The following is a 19,004-nucleotide window of genomic DNA, read 5'->3' as shown; positions in this document are numbered from 1 at the left end:
GCTCGGCGATGGTCCTGAGACGGGCTCACCTGTATACAGATTCCCATTAAGGGCTCAGTGATGGTCCCGATGCGGGCACACCTACATACAGATTACCATTAGGGCTCCGCGATGGTCCTGAGGCGGGCACACCTGCATACAGATTTCCGTTAAGGCCTCAGCAATCGTCCCAAGGCAGGCTCACCTGCTTACAGATTCCCATTAAGGGCTCAGCGATGGTCATTAGGCGGGCTCACCTGCATACAGATTCCCAATAAGGGCTCGGCAATGGTCCTGAGACGGGCCACCTGCATACAGATTCCCTTTAAGGGCTTGGCGATGGTCCTGTGACGGGCTCACCTGCTTACAGATTCCCATTAAGGGCTCAGCGATGGTCCCGAGACGGGCTCACCTGCATACAGATTCCCATTAAAGGCTCGGAGATGGTCCTGAGACGGGCACACCTGCATACAGATTCCCGTTGAGGGCTGAGCGATAGTCCTGAGGCAGGCACACCTGCATACAGATTCCCATTGAGGGCTCGGCGATGGTCCTGAGACGGGCTCACCTGCGTACAGATTACCATTTGGGCTCAGCGATAGTCCTGAGGCAGGCACACCTACATGCAGATTCCCATTAAGGGCTCGGTGATGGTCCTGAGACGGACTCACCTGTATACAGATTCCCATTAAGGGCTCAGCGATGGTCCAGAGGCGGGCACACCTACATACAGATTCCCATTAAGGGCTCGGCGATGGTCCCGAGACGAGCACACCTGTATACAGATTCCTATTAAGGGCTGAGCGATGGTCCTGAGGCAGGCACACCTGCATACAGATTCCCATTGAGGGCTCGGCGATGGTCCTGAGACGGGCTCACCTGCGTACAGATTACCATTTGGGCTCAGCGATAGTCCTGAGGCAGGCACACCTACATGCAGATTCCCATTAAGGGCTCGGTGATGGTCCTGAGACGGGCTCACCTGTATACAGATTCCCATTAAGGGCTCAGCGATGGTCCAGAGGCGGGCACACCTACATACAGATTCCCATTAAGGGCTCGGCGATGGTCCCGAGACGAGCACACCTGTATACAGATTCCTATTAAGGGCTGAGCGATGGTCCTGAGGCGGGCTTACCTGCGTATATTCATTGAAATGAAATGAAATGAAATAAAACGTATAATGCGCGACTTTGCCCAGAGGCATCAAGGCACCTATAAAAGAATCATAAAAGGCAAAACCAGAAAACTAAGGGTGAGCTTTGGCAAAAAGCCATGTCTTCAGGGCCTTTCTAAAAGTTTGCATCGATGGCAGAGTCCTAATTTCATAGGGTACAGTATTCCACCATCTAGGAGCAAGGCTGGAAAAGGCTCTACCTCCCCACTTGGCTCTTCGAACTCGGGGGACTGATAGAAGAAACTTCTTTGAAGAGCGGAGGTTTCTGGGGGGAGCATAAGGAATCAAGAGATCTTTTACTCCTCCTATCTCTTTTCTGTTCAAGGCCCCGTAAACCAAACAAAGAACCTTAAAAGAGATCCTGGCTTCGATTGGAAGCCAGTGCAAGGATTTCCTGGCGACAGTAGCCGATGACCTCCTAGGCAAGTCCAGTACAAACTTAGCCGCGGCGTTCTGCACAGTTTGAAGTCGTTGTAGCAAGCATTTATTTACTCCAGCATATAGGGCATTGCAATAATCAAGCCGAGAGGCTATCAATGCAACCACAATTTGCTTCCGGGCTTGTACGGACAAATAATGCCTAATCTTCGGCAGGATCTTGATATGGAGATTGTCCTGTTGACTTGATGACCCATAGCAAGGGCCGGATCGATCATGACCCCCAAGTTTCGTGCTAAGAGGGTAGGTACAGGGCAAGTCCCCAGAGATATGGGCCACCATTCCGTCGACCAGATGTCCTCCTTCCCGCCAAACACAAGGATCTCCGTCTTCTCGCCATTTAGCCTGAATTGTCAATCATCCATTGAGCAACTGCCTCCATACAGTGTCTAAAATTGGAGGCAGAAGAGCTGGCAGGCTGAGCAAGAGACAGCAAGATCTGGGTGTCATCGGCGTAGGAAACTGCCTCCAGCCTGAACGATCTTTTGAGCCTGGCCAGTGGGGTCACATAGATGTTGAACAGGGTCGGACTTAACGCCGACCCCTGTGGGACCCCACACTTCACCGGCAGGGATGGAGATAGGAACTCCCCCAGCTTCACTCTCTGTTCCCTCTGGTCCAGGAAGGAGGCCAACAGACTTAGGGCAGGCCACTCCACCCCTATCTCCCTCAGTCGAGATGTTAAGACGAAGGGAGACAGGGTATCAAACACAGCCGTGAGATCTAACAGGATCAGCAGGGTACTCAAACCCTTATCAACTGTGGTGTGGATGTTATCAAGCACCACAGTAAGGGCCGACTCCGTGCTGTGACCCTTTCGAAATCCGTGCTGTGAATGATCCAAGAGACCAGAGGTTTCCAGAAAGGATGCAAGATGCTGGTTAAGGCGGGTTTCCAGCATCTTTGCTGGGGCTGGGAGCAACGAAATGGGGCGAAAGTTTTTGAGAACTTCCGGGTCTAAGGTAGGCTTTTTCAAGAGGGGTTTGACCACCGCTCTCTTCCATTGGGAGGAAAAAATGCCATCCCTCATTGCCCTGTTCATGATCTCGAGTAAGGAGGGTATTCTTACATTGTTTAAGGAGTTTCATTTATTCATTGTATCTTTATTTCGACAAGTTTTGTCATAAGAGTTCACAAAATTGAGCATTTAAATGAAATGATACTGTTTATACAAATAATCTATTTAGCAAAAGCAAGAAAAATACAACTGCCCATAAAACCTGTTAATACTTGGCAGACACAGTTAATTAAAAGAATCCATGAATTCATCCATTACATATCTAAAATTTCAATACATCCATCTATACATCTATACAACTATACGTAACCGATATAAAAAGCTTGCAAAGAAAAAATCTACATACAGGCAATGCTTGTTAACATCCTTCTCTTGTTCCACATGGCTGCCAGGAATTTTGCTACAGCAAATACAGTCACAGCAGATCTGTTTTAAAAATTCTGTAGGCTTGCATACAATGTGTAAAGCCCAGATTTTTACATAGGGGAATAATCCAATACCTTCTAGAATTTTGATAGGCTGGACTAAAAAACAATATATGCAATGCATTTTCCTGCTCATGATTACAACCAAGACAATTTTTTGGAGAGGACGAGCACCAATTACTTGTGAAAGCTCTAATTGGCAAGGTGCCGTATCTCCATTGTAGGTACAATTTTCTAATTAAAATGGGATAAATATCATCTAAAACATGCTCAAAGTGATAAAAGTCTTTAATCGTTAATGTTCCAGATAGGGTGCCGATTTGTGCATTCTGTGTAGTGGCAATTAGTTTGCTTTCATAGTACAACTTTGCCAGGTGCTTGCGTGGGACCCAAATGCAGGCTGTCTCCGGGTCAGACCACAGTAGGGGAAGTCCTATCCTCCCAAATTCATCTCTAAAATACTTGTACCATGGGAGTTTCCCCACATTCGTGAGTCTTAGGATTTCCAGAAGCTCCTGCCTGTAATTCAGGAGCTCTGGGGTAGTCCAAAGCCTCCGCCAGAATGTTAACGGTTTGAGGCCCAATTCCTCGTCTATAGGTCTAAGGCCCAGGTCGAGCCTCAGTGGCAAGAGAGGCGTGCTAGGGAGCAAAGCCAAAAGCTGTCTTATAAATTTATTTTCAGTGACGACAATCTCGGGTCTACACAAGTAGCCCCAAAGTTCACCGCCATAAATTACTGCCCCCCTTGCCTGCAATTTGTATATTTCTAGGGGTGGGCCAAGCGGTTTGTCGGAGGAGAGCTTATGGATGCCCCCCGCTAATTGCGCTAACTTAAGTTGGGATTTAATTTGATGTGGGGCCCAGGTCATGGTTTCATTTAAGGTCACGCCCAGGTACTCCAAGGTCTGGACCCTTTCCAACCTAGCTGTGCCTATCCTCGGGTTTGGGCGTGTAGTTGCTGGGGGATTAAAAATCATAAATTTGGTTTTGAGGGTATTTATCTCTCGTCCCCTTTCGAGACAAAATGCCTCAAAACCATCCAGCACACGTTGAATACCCATGGGGAATTTAGACAATAGCAGGGTATCATCTGCGAACATGATCGTAGGCACCCGGCAACCAGCGAGCTTGGGGGCATCACTATTTGGTACCGCTTTCAGGTGGGCGATTACCCCATTGACATAGAGGCAAAACCGGGCCGGTGCCAAGACACAACCCTGTCTCACCCCCCTGTCAACGCGGAATCTAGATGACAATGCGCCATATTTCCACGCCTGACCTGTGCGAAGTTCTCCTTATGGAGCCGCATTATCATGTTCAAAATTTGGCAAGGAATGCCCAGCTCTAGGAGCACAGACCATAATTTTCCCCGTGGGACCAGGTCAAAGGCCGCACGCAGGTCCACAAAAACGTGTCTAGTTTACCACCCTCAATTCTAACGGTTTTCCAGAATAACAGGGTCAAACAAAAAATTTGATCCGTAGTGGATGTATTTTTCCTAAACCCTGCCTGGTAGGGACTCAAGATTGAACACTCCTCCATCCAGTCCAGGAGGCGGTCTAGAATCAGCCTCGCGAAGATCTTTTGCGGCACATCAATGAGGCTGATAGGCTTGTAGTTGGCAGGGAGCCCTTCTTGAAGATAGGGACAATCTCTGCTCCCAGCCAAGTACTAGGGACCGCCATACCCCTCTGGACTGCATTGAATATAACCATTAAGTAGGGGGCCCAGACCATGGGTTCATGCTTATAGAGGTCACCTGGGAGTTTGTCCAACCCCGGTGCTTTACCGGCTGCAAGTTTGGAAATTGCAACACAGACCTCTCCCTCAGTAAAGTCAACCCCATCAATTTGGGCAGTAGGATTAAGCAACAATCCCCCTTGGTCCCCATCAGGTTCTCCATTGCCCCCTCCGTACAGGGTGCGGAAATGATCCTCCCACACATTTGCGGCAATGTTAGGCACAACTGCCGGTGGTGGGTCGGCCGACCCCTTATTGACAATTAACCAGAATTTCCGAGCGTCTCTTATCTTAAGAGCAGACGTTAAGTTGGCCCAGTTATCATTATCCCATTCGATCTTGGCATGGTGGATTAGCCGCTTGTATTCTAATCTCCTAGCTCTTATTAGTGCCTTATTATTATTTTGCTTCACAGCCTGAAGAATTTCTGCCTTCACCTTTCTGCAGGCAGAGTTGTACCATGTGGCTCTCTTGCCTCTCATTATCCATTTTGGCCCCAGGGGGTTAAGAACCTCTACTAAAGTACTAATTAGCTCCTGATGGAGGTCCCCAAGTTTTTGGTATATGTCAGAAGTGGAATGCTGCGAAATTAAGGCGCCAACAGCTTCCAATACCGGGACAGTCCGAGCATAAAGCTCGGCCACTTACTCGGGATGTGTTACCAGTTTATCCCATCTAACTCTGCGCCTATTGTTAGATAGAACTGCCTTTGAGTCGAGAGCATCATTGGGCATGCAGAAGTCTTTAGGGATGTCCGGGGAGGAGAACTCCAAGATCAGCGCATTGTGGTTGCTCTCACCTCTACTATTAACCCTGAAGTCGATAACCTTCGCCCAGGCACAGCTTTCAACAGATATATAATCCAAGCGTGACTCCTGGCCAGGCTTATTGAAGGTACATTTTGGGGGGATATCAGATTTTACACGTCCTTTGCAGGCCCTAATTGAATGGTTAAGTGTTAGAGCCATGATTTGGACTGCTGACGGCGTCCATGCCCTGGGTGGAGGGCCCACTGTTGGGGGTATTTTCCACTGCTCGTCCTCCTCCAGGTTTGCGCCATCCATCAAGCCCAGGAGAGGCTCGAAGTGGCAATTCAGGTCACCCCGACCACAAGTGAGGTACCATGAGGAATGGTGTTAAAGAAAGCTCCTCGATGGTTCTAGACTTGCTTGTGATGTTCACAGGTCTGGAATAAACATTAACCAATGCGAGCCTTCAGGCGTTCGGCCACTCTAAGACCAAGCATTGGACATCCTCAGACAAAGTGTTCATGGCCCTAGCTTTATAGCCCAGGTGGGAGCCCACCTGAATAGTTAGGCACCCAGACGGGCAATACTAACCCCCCCCCCCCCCCCCAACCTAGCCAGGACTGAAAACAAAGCAAAACCACTCCATAGTTGGTCCCCCCTAGCCCAGGTTTCCTGGAAGAGGCACACGTCATTCTTGTCTATAAAGGAGCCCCACTCAGGACAGGCCATTTTATTGCACAGACCTGCCAAGTTCCAGGACAATATTGTCAGTGAATCCACATTAATTCTGGGTCCCCGTTTTGGGGAACTAGATCCCATTTTAGTTATGTTAGCTAATAGGGTATGTCAATTATTTGGGCCCAATATCCGGTTGTCACAACTATTGGGTCCAAAAGGTGTGCAGGCCAATAGTCTTAGGTGGTTGTTCTCCACGTGATCAACTCCTTGAGACCTGCCTTCACTCTTGCATGTGACGGTCCCTCTATGATGGATTAGGTTATGGGTAGGACCGTCAATTACCCTAGGTCGACATACTACTCCATGGTTATATTGTAGTCAGTCAACCTGGTCCAGGTAGCTATACTGATTGTAGTTAAGATGTTGGGTAGACATATAGGTGTTATTAGTCTTGTCCCTAATCCCTCTACTCTGCCCTCTAGATACCACCCTTGTCCAACCCTCCTCTGGCCCCAGTTTAGGACAGAGAGTGTCAGATGTATTAAAGAAGGACAGTGGGAGGGGCTGAATTATAGTATCGGAGTCACCGTCCGGCCAATTACAAATGTGAGATACTGTTCTGGGGTCCCTAAAGTTGACCAAGACGCAGTCACCATTAATGTATTTGGTAGTATTGCCCACCCAGGAAACCCTTTTAACCATCAAAAGTTCACTGGAAATATGTTCAGCCAGTTTGCAACTTTATTTTTAAGTGATGCAAACGGTTCTACAATTGAATTACCAAGCTCAGGAACTCCAGTTAGGACCACTACAAGGGGAGCTGCTTCCGGAGGTAGATCTATTACCATTTTCGTACTCGATGTATTGCCCTCTGGAACTTTTCGCTCACCATGCAAGTTAGGCTTTTTAGCCAACCTCAGTGGGCTAACAGGAAGGACAGAATGGGCATTCCTATTTGTGGTACTCTGTACTATAGGGTGGGGGGATTTCTGGGGGGTGGTTGTTAACTGTAGACGCTCCCCCTCATTAGTATCAGGCTTCCCCTGCGTGATCTTAGCTGTTTGCAAAAAATCTCTCATAGCCCCAGTAACTTTTTCTATGTTTGTCAGCCTAAGATCAATTTGGGCAAGTCTTGCATCTAAAGGGCCAAGCAGGGACTACAAAAGGGTGCCTATGTTGAAAGTCAATTGGTCATCCCCAGCCCGAGTTACACCACCAGTATTTGGAATGTTAGGCTGCACTGTAGGGGAATTCGGGGCAGTGAAAGTAATAGTTTCACTGGTTACTGGGGGAACCTCCTTGCCCTGGGCCCTGCCCTTAGAATCAGAGTAACTAGAACATTTGGCTAACTTCGCCTTTGTCCACCCGCCTGTCTGTGCCCCGTGTTTTCTTTTTGGAACAGCACCGTCCCGATTCCCTCGGAGCTGACCAGTATTAGGCTCTGGCAAGCTGTCAGGTATCGAGTTATCACAGATGTTAGGCACTAAAATCGATTCAGAGATAGCCGGTAGAGAATCTCTGCACATTGCAAGGCTACTCCTGGGCTTTTTCAAGTCAGTAGTTAATAAATGGTCATAGTGGTTTAAAGAAACAACAGAGGGGACGGTGCACCTTTCGGGAGTTCTAGAGTTCGCTATATGCCCCAGCGAGGATCTCTAAACATTGTCAATTTCCTGGGAAAGTCGCCGTTCTAAAGCAATTATTTCATGAGATAAAACCGAACTTGCTCCGACCAGAAAATTGTCCAAAGTACCTGCCACGTAAGTGCCCGAAGATGTTGCTTTACTCCTGGTCTCTCGGCCCGTCATTATCCTTCTTGGCGAGTGGTAGTGTGACCAGTATCAGTAGAAAGCCCTGAACACACCACAAAGTTCGCAATAATAGGCAAGAGGGGTAGCCCGGTCTGGTCTTTCGCGGTCTAGAACTGGCCCGCCCGGCGCATGCCCGCACGTGTTCCGCATGGCGAGAAGCGTGCGTAGGGATATAGAACGTGTGGGGGAGGGGCGGGAAGAGCACACAGCATCACACCCCACGGGCTGCTGGTCCTCGCAGTTCCGCTACTTCCAACAATGGCCCAGAGTTCACACTGTGTCCTTCTCACAAGCGATGCTCCTGAGGTGGGCTCACCTGCGTACAGATTCCCAATAAGGTCTCAGCGATGGTCCAGAGGCGGGCTCACCTGCGTACAGATTCCCATTGAGTGCTGAGCGATGGTCCAGAGGCGGACTCACCAGTATGCAGATTCCTATTGAGGGCTCAGCGATGGTCCTGAGATGGGCTCACCTGTATACAGATTCCCATTGAGGGCTCAGAGATGGTCCTGAGAGGGGCTCACCTGTTTAGATTCCCATTGAGGGCTCAGCAATGGTCCTGAGATGGGCTCACCTGTATACAGATTCCCATTACGGGCTCGGCGATGGTCCTGATGCTGGCTCACCTGCGTGCAGATTCCCATTGAGGGCTGAGCGATGGTCTTGAGGTGGGGACACCTGCGTACAGAGTCCCAACGAGGGCTTAGCAATGGTCCTGCGGCGGGCTCAACTGCGTTACAAGATCTGTAAGGGTGTCCGCTTATGCATCAGGACTGCAGCAATCCTGCAGCATGTTAGGAAAGAGCTGAAGGCGCAACTATTAAAAGAACACTACAACGTAAAAGTCAACTTCTTGTTTCAGGACCCAGCCATGCATCCTGTTCATTCATTATGGAAGTGGATAAAAAAAATTGAGAAAGCAAGGTGTGGCTGGAGGACAGGTCCTGTGGCTGGCCCAGTTATGCAAGGCTGAAGGCTGAAGGCTTGTGCACTAGGGGTTGGCCTCCTGGCTGATGAAGGCAGTCTGCAGCCATCTCTCACTGTGCAGGGTCTGGCTGGAGGACAGGCCCTGTGGCTGCCCTTGTTATGCAAGGCTGAAGGCTTGTGCTCCTGGGGGTGGCCTCCTCTGGCTGTTGTCTGCAGCCATCTACCTCTGTGCAAGGCCTTGCACAGCGCTTTTAGCCGGCCGCAGCTACTCCCTCTGCAGTTTTCTGTCGGAAACGTTTCCAAACATTTGTTCCTTATTTTGAACAAAGTCTCAGACTGTTCTTTGTCATCAGGGGTGTTTCTTTATTATCCTGGTTTTCACAATACTTTATATTTTGTTTGATCGAGTTTCAGTCCTTGAGTTGTGGGTTAGGTTTGAAAGCATGGAGTTTAGAAAATGACAATCGCTGAAAGTGGAGGAAGTTTTTAAAGCCTCAGGGGAAATCTCTATCTCTGAGTATCTTGAGAACAAGGTTTAAGATTGTTCTTTTACATATTCATGATTGTTGAATTTATTGGCATCACCAGTTCCATTGAGGGCTCAGCGATGGTCCTGAGGTGGGCTCACCTGCATACATATTCCCATTAAGGGCTCAAGACTTCCAGCACTTCCTATCCACAGGCAAGCGCCAGTAGTCGGCCATCCCAAAGACCTGTGGCACTTTACTAGACTTACACTGGCCCTGACGATGGTCATCTCAGCATGGGGAGAGGGGCAGTAACTACCCATCTCAGGTTTGAGGTTCACTGTAAGTGGTCCCAGCCTGCAGAGCTTAGGTCTGCTGACAAACAGCACAGCAGACCTTCTGGACGTGCGATTGAATGCACCATGGGTGAAGGAGGCTGACTTTGCTTCTCTCTTTCCAGATCCCACCAAAGTGATGCTGACAGAAATGACTCTTCACGCAGAGGAATTTCTTCACTTCCAGGTCCAGACGGAACCGGAAATTACCTTCTGTCTGAAAGAGTTCAGGGTGAGTAGCCTAGGTGTGGGACTCAAGGTGCCTATGGAAAATTGAGGGAAGGAAGAAGAGGCCATGAAAGAGAAGTGCGATCTGCGCCATCTTGGAGAAAGGTACCTTCTGGGCTGGTGACAGAGGGATAGGGGACCTCTGCACAATGGGAGAAGTAGGGGTGGGGGCTGCTGGCCTTGAGATAGAGGGAGCCTATGAGGGGGCATGATGACTAAAGTCTGGGTGAAAAGGCTATGTGGTTAACCCTGAGAGCTAGGTGGGCTGTGTTGTATGTGAGGGTATTGCATCTGACACGTAGGACGAACTAGAACTACTGACACCTGAGAGAGGAATGCTGACACATGAGGTGGAGAGGGGGTTAGGCCCTACCTGCCCATGAGAGTGGGATGCTGCCACATGAGATGGGAGAGGCACTACTGACACCTGGGAGAGGGATGCTGCCACATGAGGTGGGAGAGGTATTACTGACACCTGGGAGAGGGATGCTGCCACATGAGGTGGGAGAGGCACTACTGACACCTGGGAGAGGGATGGTGCCACATGAGGTCGAGAGGGGATTAGACCCTACTTGCACATGAGAGTGGGATGCTGCCACATGAGGTGGGAGAGGTATTACTGCCACCTGGGAGAGGGATGCTGGTACATGAGGTGGGAGAGGTATTACTGACACCTGGGAGAGGGATGCTGCCACATGAGGTGGGAGAGGCACTACTGACACCTGGGAGAGGGATGGTGCCACATGAGGTCGAGAGGGGATTAGACCCTACTTGCACATGAGAGTGGGATGCTGCCACATGAGGTGGGAGAGGTATTACTGCCACCTGGGAGAGGGATGCTGGTACATGAGGTGGGAGAGGCACTACTGACACCTGACAGAGGGATGCTGGTACATGAGGTGGAGGGGTACTATTGATATCCGAGAGAAGGATGCTGCCACATGAGGTGGGGTGTGGCACTACTGACACCTGAAAGGGGAATGCTGCCTCATGAGGTGGGAGAGGCACTACTGACACCTGAGAGAGGGATGCTGGTACATGAGGTGGAGGGGTACTATTGATCTCCGAGAGAAGGATGCTGCCACATGAGGTGGGGTGTGGCACTACTGACACCTGAAAGGGGAATGCTGCCTCATGAGGTGGGGGGGGGGGGGAGGGGGTACTACTGACACCTGAGAGAGGGATGCTGGCACATGAGGTGGTGGGGTTACTGTTGATACATGAGGGAAGGATACTGCCATATGAGGTGGGGGAGGCACTACTGACACCTGAAAGGGGGATGCTGCTTCATGAGGTAGGGGGGAGGTACTGCTGACACATGAAAGGAGGGTGCTATCACATGAGGTTGGGGGGAGGTACTACTGACACCTGAGAGAGGGATGCTGCCAAATGAGGTGGGAGAGGCACTACTGACACCGAGAGAGGGATGCTGCCACATGAGGTGGGAGAGGCACCACTGACACCTGGGAAGGGGATGCTATCACATGAGGTGGGGGGAGGTACTACTGACACCTGAGAGGAGGGCGCTGCCGCTTGAAGTGGGGGGAGGCACTACTGACACCTGAGAGAGGGATGCTGCCACATTGGGTGGGGAGGGGGCAGACTCTGCAGTCTTGAAGGTACTAATGGTGTGTGTGTTTGACTCCTATGACACTAAAGGGGCTGTAATTACTTGGAGAAAAACGGTCTCCAACCCCCTAAGAGATGGATGTAGCTCCGATTCCTCGGCGGAAGAGTTGGCACAGATGCTATTGGAAGTTGGAATCTGACTCCTAGGAGGATGTCTGAATCCTACTTGTGAAGGTCTCGGTCGCCTTAGGGGGGCGGGGTGTGCTATAAACCCTAGGAGAGTGAGATGCTTCTACAGTGAGGATCTGAGTCCTCCGGGAGAACGAGAGTGTGACTCCTAGGCAGGTGGAAGGGGACTCTGTGGCACCTAGTGAATGGGCAAACTTTTCTGAATCATTCTCCTCCCCAGCAACTAGGGGGCGCTGTCGATGAGGACCTCCAACACCTGGAGCAGGATGACCTTCACCACCAGAAGACGTTCCTCGTCCATGACACATGTTAGATGACACTTAGCCCTTCATCCTGAGGCCTGAATCCTCTGCACTGGATGCTTATAATCTGGTTGCTTTTTATTTCAGGGTCTGCTGAGTTTTGCCGAGTCCTCCAACCTTCCTGTCAATATTCACTTTGACTCAGCTGGACGGTGAGTTCCAAGCTTGCTTTCTAACCATTCAAAGGGCGCACAGAAGAGAGGAGGGGAGAAAGTGAAAGAGGGTGGCGATAAACAGAGAGCTAGAGAAGATTGAAAAGATTATTCCAGGATTTAGAATTCTGCAAGTCCCTAATCCTCAGCATGCCTTCAGTTCACCGCTGTTGTCACCTCCCTGCATCACCAGCAGCACCTGGTAGTGTAAATCAGCAGACGGTGCCTGAATAGTGTATCACTCTGCTTAATCAACATTTCTGGGAGTGATATTTCCATGAGTGCAAGATTCAGATGTCTGGCCTCTTCATTACCTCCATCCTCAGACCACCATGACACCCTCTGCAGCTGCCGCATAATCCTCCACATAATACTCATAATCTGGAGCAGTTTGAGCTTGTTTAACACATGCGGCATCCGCCTCCTCCACAAATCTGGTCAATCGGCTGTAAATGAATTGCCTTCAGTCTGGCTACAGGTAGGTTTGCAGCAATGTTTCCAAAACAGATAAAAAAAGAGGAAGCAGGACCGTCTTAGAAAGTGCCACCCGGGCTTTTTCAAAATGCCAAGTCTCTTGAGATGCCGATATTGCTTTGGCGAGACTAACTTCAGTAATCTTTAACATAGTTTGGCATATTTGTATACCTATTTATTTAACTAAATGTTTCCAATTTTCATTCAGGTGGTGTTTCAGGAAGTTCCCATTAGTACAAATCACTGGCTGCCCATAATGGAAACATGCAGGATTTGTCTGTGTTGCTTTTCAGACCAGACCGATTACTTAAGGTCTCCAGTTTGAAAAGGCCTGTAGAAGTCCATTCAGTACACTTCAAATGTATAGGGAGCCGTTATCTGCATACAGGGTGGAAAAAAAGTCCAAAAAAATATATATATATACCCATTCAGTTTGTTCCCTTATTTATTACCTTGCTACCTTCCTTATCCGCTCACCTAACCGCTCCATTGCAATTGGAAATAGTGGTGGCGACAGTGACTTGACTGTTTCTAACTCTAGCAGTTGGACTCCCATATAGAAATGTATTCCAACTTGTTTTTTCCTTTCCAAATACCATTCCTTTGAAGACTGCACACACGTAGGTCTAATTTAAGTAGTCAAATGCCTTCTCCAGGTCTAGAAGCCACTGCCAACAGAGGGCATCACAAATGGACTGGCTAATACACAAACCAATCTTTTGACATCAGTAGATGCCCTTGTTTGTTGCAAAGTCAGATGCATCTGGTTGAACCAAACATAGTAGAACTCCAGATGTTCTGCTTGCCAGCATCATCCTTTGCTTCTTACTATCTAGGTTTAATATTGATAAAAGTACACATGCGCCAGCATCTCGTGGGTCCCTTCCTGGTTTCGGATTGGCCACCACAATTGCTTCTCTCCTAGTGGGAGGCAAGCAACTGTGTTCTTTTGCTGCATGATACATTTCCAACAAGTGGAACTAATAGGTTTTGGTATATCTTCTAGAAATCCGAGGGTAGTTTGTTGCTGCCTGGTGATTTGGCGGTCACCAGTCGTATACCTGCATCTTCAGATTCTGCTCCGCGAGTGGAGCGCCTGGCTCCTCTACTTGCATCTGTTACTCGTTTCAGAACTACAGATTTGACATAACCTTGTACTGTATAGTTCTCTCCTCCCCACATAGCTGCATACACCATTTCTTAGTAAATGTATTAGTGATCTTCAAAGGTGAATAGGCCGCAGGACCTTCAGGAGTCAACAGAGCAGAAAGTAGGGCATGCAATGCTTCCCTCTTTAGAAAGCAGGTGACCAGTCTTGTTCTCTTCCTCATGCTGTCTGGCTGGGTATTCTCAGTAGTCTTGAGTCCTTGATCCCTCCAATACTTTCAACTATTTTACATGCATTTTCATCAGCTTTGACCCATCCTGTCATTTAGTTAGTGATTCCACTTTCAGTATATTTATACCTTGCTCTATTTTTCCAATCTCTCTATTTAGTGTTTTCCTCACTTCACTTGTGGGTCCCATACACTCCCACCACTTAAAGCTTCTCCCATTCAGTCGACCCGTCCCTGAAGATCCAGCATTCTCTTGTCAGAAGTTTTCTGTTACTTATGTGAGGTTGGAGTCTTTCTGGCTGCCTGAAGACATGCTACTAAGTCTCTTCGCGCTGGTTGCTGGGAAACGTTTGTATTTTGGTCCCACCCTGCAGGTTTGAACTCTTTTGATCCTTGCTAATCTGATGTTCTGTGCTTTCCCTCACAACAACGATTGACAGTGTCTCCCGTGAAGGAGTACTGAGCAGCCTCCCTGACTTTTTATGCCTCCCTGTCCAAGCTTTCTTATGTTCCCTGTCATGCCTTTTTTTTTGGCAGTAGGACTTTAACTTGGCTCCCGATTTAGAGTTTAGCAGACAGTCTTGAATCTACTAGTCCTGTAAAAAAAATCCACTTGTCCCTTTGGTGCCATGTAGTGCGGCAATAAATTATGGCAGATTTCATCAAAATGGATAGGACACTTGTAACCACTTTTTCCAAGAGATATATTGAAAGACCCTCATAAACGTTGTGTATCTCGAGAAGCGGTATATCTTGTTCTCCGCCCCACACAAACGTTATGGCAACAGTCATTGGGTTTATTCAATCAGTATCTTGCCAGCCTCACCCGAGGCAATCTCTGGTTTTATCGTGGCAGTATCCAGAGAAAGTTGGAGTCACCCCAATGAAACTGAAAAATGAGTAAAATAGTTTCCAGACGATAATGTGCTTTATTTAAATCGCTGGACCACTAATTAAAAGTGTTATGGGTATGCTCTGGGGATAATTAGGAATCCTCAGCATAGGTCATTTTTGGACAGAAAAAACGTCAACATGTTTCTGCTCTCTTAGCCCGTGGGTCTAAGAGCATTTGTCAGGACATATAACAAAAAAACATACACAGTAAAAGGTTGATGCCACTATTTGTGACGTAAATGGGTCAATATAACATAATAGTCTTACCCATGAAGGTTCTTAATAGTCACCTAGAGGATTAGAAAAGAGATGGGGTAACTAGTGGCATTTTAACAAATTTATGCTAAAAATCGTGGTCTAAGAAACATGCATTGTGTTTATCCAAAGGTTACACGCTCTTTTTTAGAGACATTGTATGTAAGTTGTGAGGAAACAAACAACAGTGGTGACATCATGGCGAGTTAAATAAGGGGATAACGATATTCAGAGACTAATGTGTCTGTAGTATGCAAAGCACAGAAGGTTGTATAGTTGGTGACTTATATAGTTAATAAATCATACCTCTATGTTAGGTGTACAAAGGTTGAACCTGGATGGAAAAAACGGAGGTAATATGAAATACTACTCTCACGAATTATAAGATGCTCGGTTACCTCAGGAGAGGTCTTACCTTAAAGTAATTTTTACCAGGTCCCGTCAGGAGGTACGGACTTTCGTCCCAGGCTATAAAGACATCAGAGAAGGATTTGGTAAAGTCGATGTCTGCCGGTGACTGATAGGCAGCGAGCGGTAAAGAAAACACTCGCGTTGGAAGCGTGTTCCGCGTCTTGTGCTGGCTCTGCCTCCTGGACGGTGGAAGCACGCTTCCGATGGCGTTTTCTGCATTGATGGCCATAGAGCTGGAAAGAGGACTATGTTTACGAGGACAGATTTAAACTCTAAATTAAAAGGTTTAACTTTCTTGAAATACACTCATTTCTATGTTGGCGTTGATAGCAAGGGTCTTATATAATTATCACAACGCTAACAGCGAAAAAACAAAATTGAAAAATCGGCAGAGTCCAATGCTGGGCTTGCACCTATATAGCATTCGCTTGTGTTACAGAAAAGTGTAAATAAAGTCAACGTGCAAAATGATGCCATGAGATGTCATCGTTCAAACCATACTGATTAGTTTTGAGGCGATCCACCCAAAGTTGTTCTTTTTCATATAGTACTTTTTCAGCATTGGGTGTCGCTTCTGATATTTTTTCTATGACTGTCCATCTCAAGTCCTCGATGCTATGTTTTTGCTCAATGAAATGGGAACAGAGTTTTGTTGTATTCTTTTGAAGGCGAATATTACTTTTGTGTTCTCCTATACGTAATTTCACCTTTCTGCAAGTCATCCCAATGTATTTCTTTTCGCATGGACAGGTGACCATATAGATCACATGGGATGAATTGCAGTTGCTGTGTTGTCTCTGTGTCCAATTAAGTGTAGGGGAAAGTTGCAGTGATTTTGAGCTGGTGGTTGATTTACAAGCCAAACAAGAACCACATGGATAATGTCCTGTTACTGGAGCCATGTGGGCATTTCTGATTGGTTTTGCCAAGATTGTTTGTCTGGGGCGAGTATGGACCAACAGATCACGTAAGTTCTTAGTTCGTTTATTTGCAAAGCGTGGTTTTGGCCAGTTGAATCTTCCTGTATTCACGATATGCCAATTTTTCTGAATGAGCTTGTTCACTTGGTATGATGCTGGGCCAAACGTAGTCACACACGTCATGAGGTCCACATTTTCTCTTTTTTCAAATATTGTGAGAAGGTTTTCTCTTGGTTGATTCATGGCTCTTTTTTGGCACTTCCTTATGGTTGATGCTTTGTACTCCCTTTGTTGTAGTCTAGTGCTAAGATCATTCGATTGCATCTGATAATCACTTTTTTGACTGCAATTCCTTTTGAGACGCAGAAACTGACTATAGGGTAGATTGTCTCTTAACGGTTGGGGATGGTAACTTTTGTAAGACAATAAGCTGTTCTTGGCAGTGGGTTTTCTGAATGTTTTTGTCTCGATTTTGTTTTCCTTTGAATATATAGTCAGATCTAGAAAGTCAATGCTTTCTTTATCAGCTGTATATGTAAATCGGAGCCAAGGATCACGTGTATTGAGCCATTCCACAAATGTTTTTAAATCTTGATTGTTTTGCCAAATCAGGAGAACGTCATCAATATAACGTTTCCAGTAGAGTATACTGGAAACGTAAGGGTTGGTTTGTGTCAGTACGTGATTGGTTTCAAAATTACTCACATAGAGACCTGCCACCGAGGGGGCAAAAGCACTCCCCATTGAAGTGCCGTGGCTCTGTAAGAACAGCTGGTCTTCAAATTCAAAATAATTTTCAGTAAGTGCCATCCGGCAACATTCTAGGACAAAATGTCTTGGTGTCCTGAAATCCCAGTTTTCCATAAAGAGGACGTCTTCTAACATTTCTAGCGTCTCTTTTTGGGGTAAGCTGGTGTATAGGGATTCAACATCCAATCCCACTAGGAGCATCGTTGTGGGGTCAAAAGATTGATCTTTAAGTTGATTTAGCAGATCTCTGGTATCTTGTAGGTAGGTAGGTGTTTTTTTGACCAGAGGTTGAAGGAATTGGTCTGCAAATTTTGAGAGGGGTTCCAACACTGATCCTATGCCCGAGACTATTGGGCGGCCTGGTGGTGGAGTTCTATTTTTATGGGTTTTGGGTAAGGAGTAGAAGTAGGGAGTTTTTGGATTGTCTGTCAGTAAGAAATCTGCTTCTTTCTTGCTTACCCAACCATTTGTTTCGGCTTTATACACCATCATAGCAATAGTCGTTTTTAATCTTGGTGTTGGGTCCATATCGATTCTGGTATAGAATTTTTCATCCGCCAATAGTTCCAGGCCATGGGCTCGATAGCCTTCTTTTCCAAGAATGACCACTCCTCCACCCTTATCTGCGGGTTTGATGACAATGTTTGTGTTTGTTTGTAGTTCTTCCAAAGCTTTTCTTTCTAATCTAGTTAGATTTTGAAAGGGTCTTTTAACATTGTCAGCCATGTTGTCAATGCCAGTAAGGATAGCCTGTTCGAAGGTAAGTATTTCTACTGGTACCGTATTGATAGGTGGAGTGAAGTTCGACTTCTTGCGGAGGTTGGTGTCTCCAAGATCAGTGAATGGTGCAGATTCAGAGAAGTGTGCTTTCAGTTTGAGTGAGCGACAGAATTCTGATAATTCACATTTAAGTCTGAAGAGGTCAAGGTTAGGAGTAGGGACATAGCCAAGTCCCTTGTTAAGGACATTTTCTTGTTCCTTTGATAGAGTTACTGAACTTAGATTCACTATTAATGACTCGTTTTGCTGGTTCCTGGCTTGGATGATGTCATGCTCCTTGTTTGGACATTCGGCTGTTGGTCTTGCCATGATACGTTTCTTCTCCTTCCTCTTTGGTTCTGGCCCCTCAATAAAAAAGGATCCTGATTCTGATTATTGTTCCCTTGTGATGGTATGCCCATAAAGTTCTGCATTTGCTGGGACCCTTGATTGTACGGATTCATCCATCCAGTATATGGTTGCATATATGGTTGGAAGAATTGCATGGGTGGACCCATGAAGTGTTGTCTTGGCCATCTATTGCCTCTTCTCTGTGGTCGAGATCGGAAGTGGCCTCTACCTCGTCTGTGGCCCGAATCTTCAGACCCTGTGTCTGAACCTGCAGAAGAGTCCCAACCATCGGAATCATTATCTGTTTTTGAGTCAGTTGGTTTATAATCCGTTTTCGTGTAGGGATGCATTTTGTCATGACTGAACTTTTTTATGTCTTTGCTTAACTTTTGTAGTTTGTTTTGCATCAAGAAATCCTCACTGTCTGATATTTCTTTATTTAAGTCCTCTAGTCTTTTTTTGTAGACTGCTGGTTGTATGCCTTTTTTCAGTTCGGCTTCACAGGCTTGAATCTCTGTTAGTAGGGCTTCTGATAGTCTCTTGGCAGTTTTTACTATTAACACCAGATAGTCAAGGGTGCATTTCCAAGAGATTGCGGACCAGTCGCGCCTAAAAGCCAAGTCATGGAGGAAAATTCTTGGTGCATTGGTAATCCAAAGACCTCGAGGC

The 19,004-nt window shown here is 47.1% G+C and overlaps 1 protein-coding gene across 4 annotated transcripts in view; it reads left to right on the top strand.

Moving 5' to 3' along the window:
- Positions 1-19,004, top strand: part of RAD9A (RAD9 checkpoint clamp component A) — a 70,004-nt gene that overhangs the window by 26,376 nt on the left and 24,624 nt on the right. For all 4 annotated transcript variants that reach the window (XM_086953261.1, XM_086953262.1, XM_086953260.1 and 1 more), the window contains exons 8-9: positions 9,870-9,976; positions 12,120-12,184. In XM_086953261.1, the coding sequence (XP_086809387.1) occupies positions 9,870-9,976; positions 12,120-12,184 (172 nt within the window). The remainder of the gene's footprint in view (positions 1-9,869; positions 9,977-12,119; positions 12,185-19,004) is intronic.

The sequence above is a fragment of the Lissotriton vulgaris genome, chromosome 1_2 (assembly GCF_964263255.1).
Source record: "Lissotriton vulgaris chromosome 1_2, aLisVul1.2, whole genome shotgun sequence".
Classification (NCBI taxonomy): domain Eukaryota; kingdom Metazoa; phylum Chordata; class Amphibia; order Caudata; family Salamandridae; genus Lissotriton; species Lissotriton vulgaris.
This window is presented reverse-complemented; position numbering and strand designations above follow the sequence as displayed.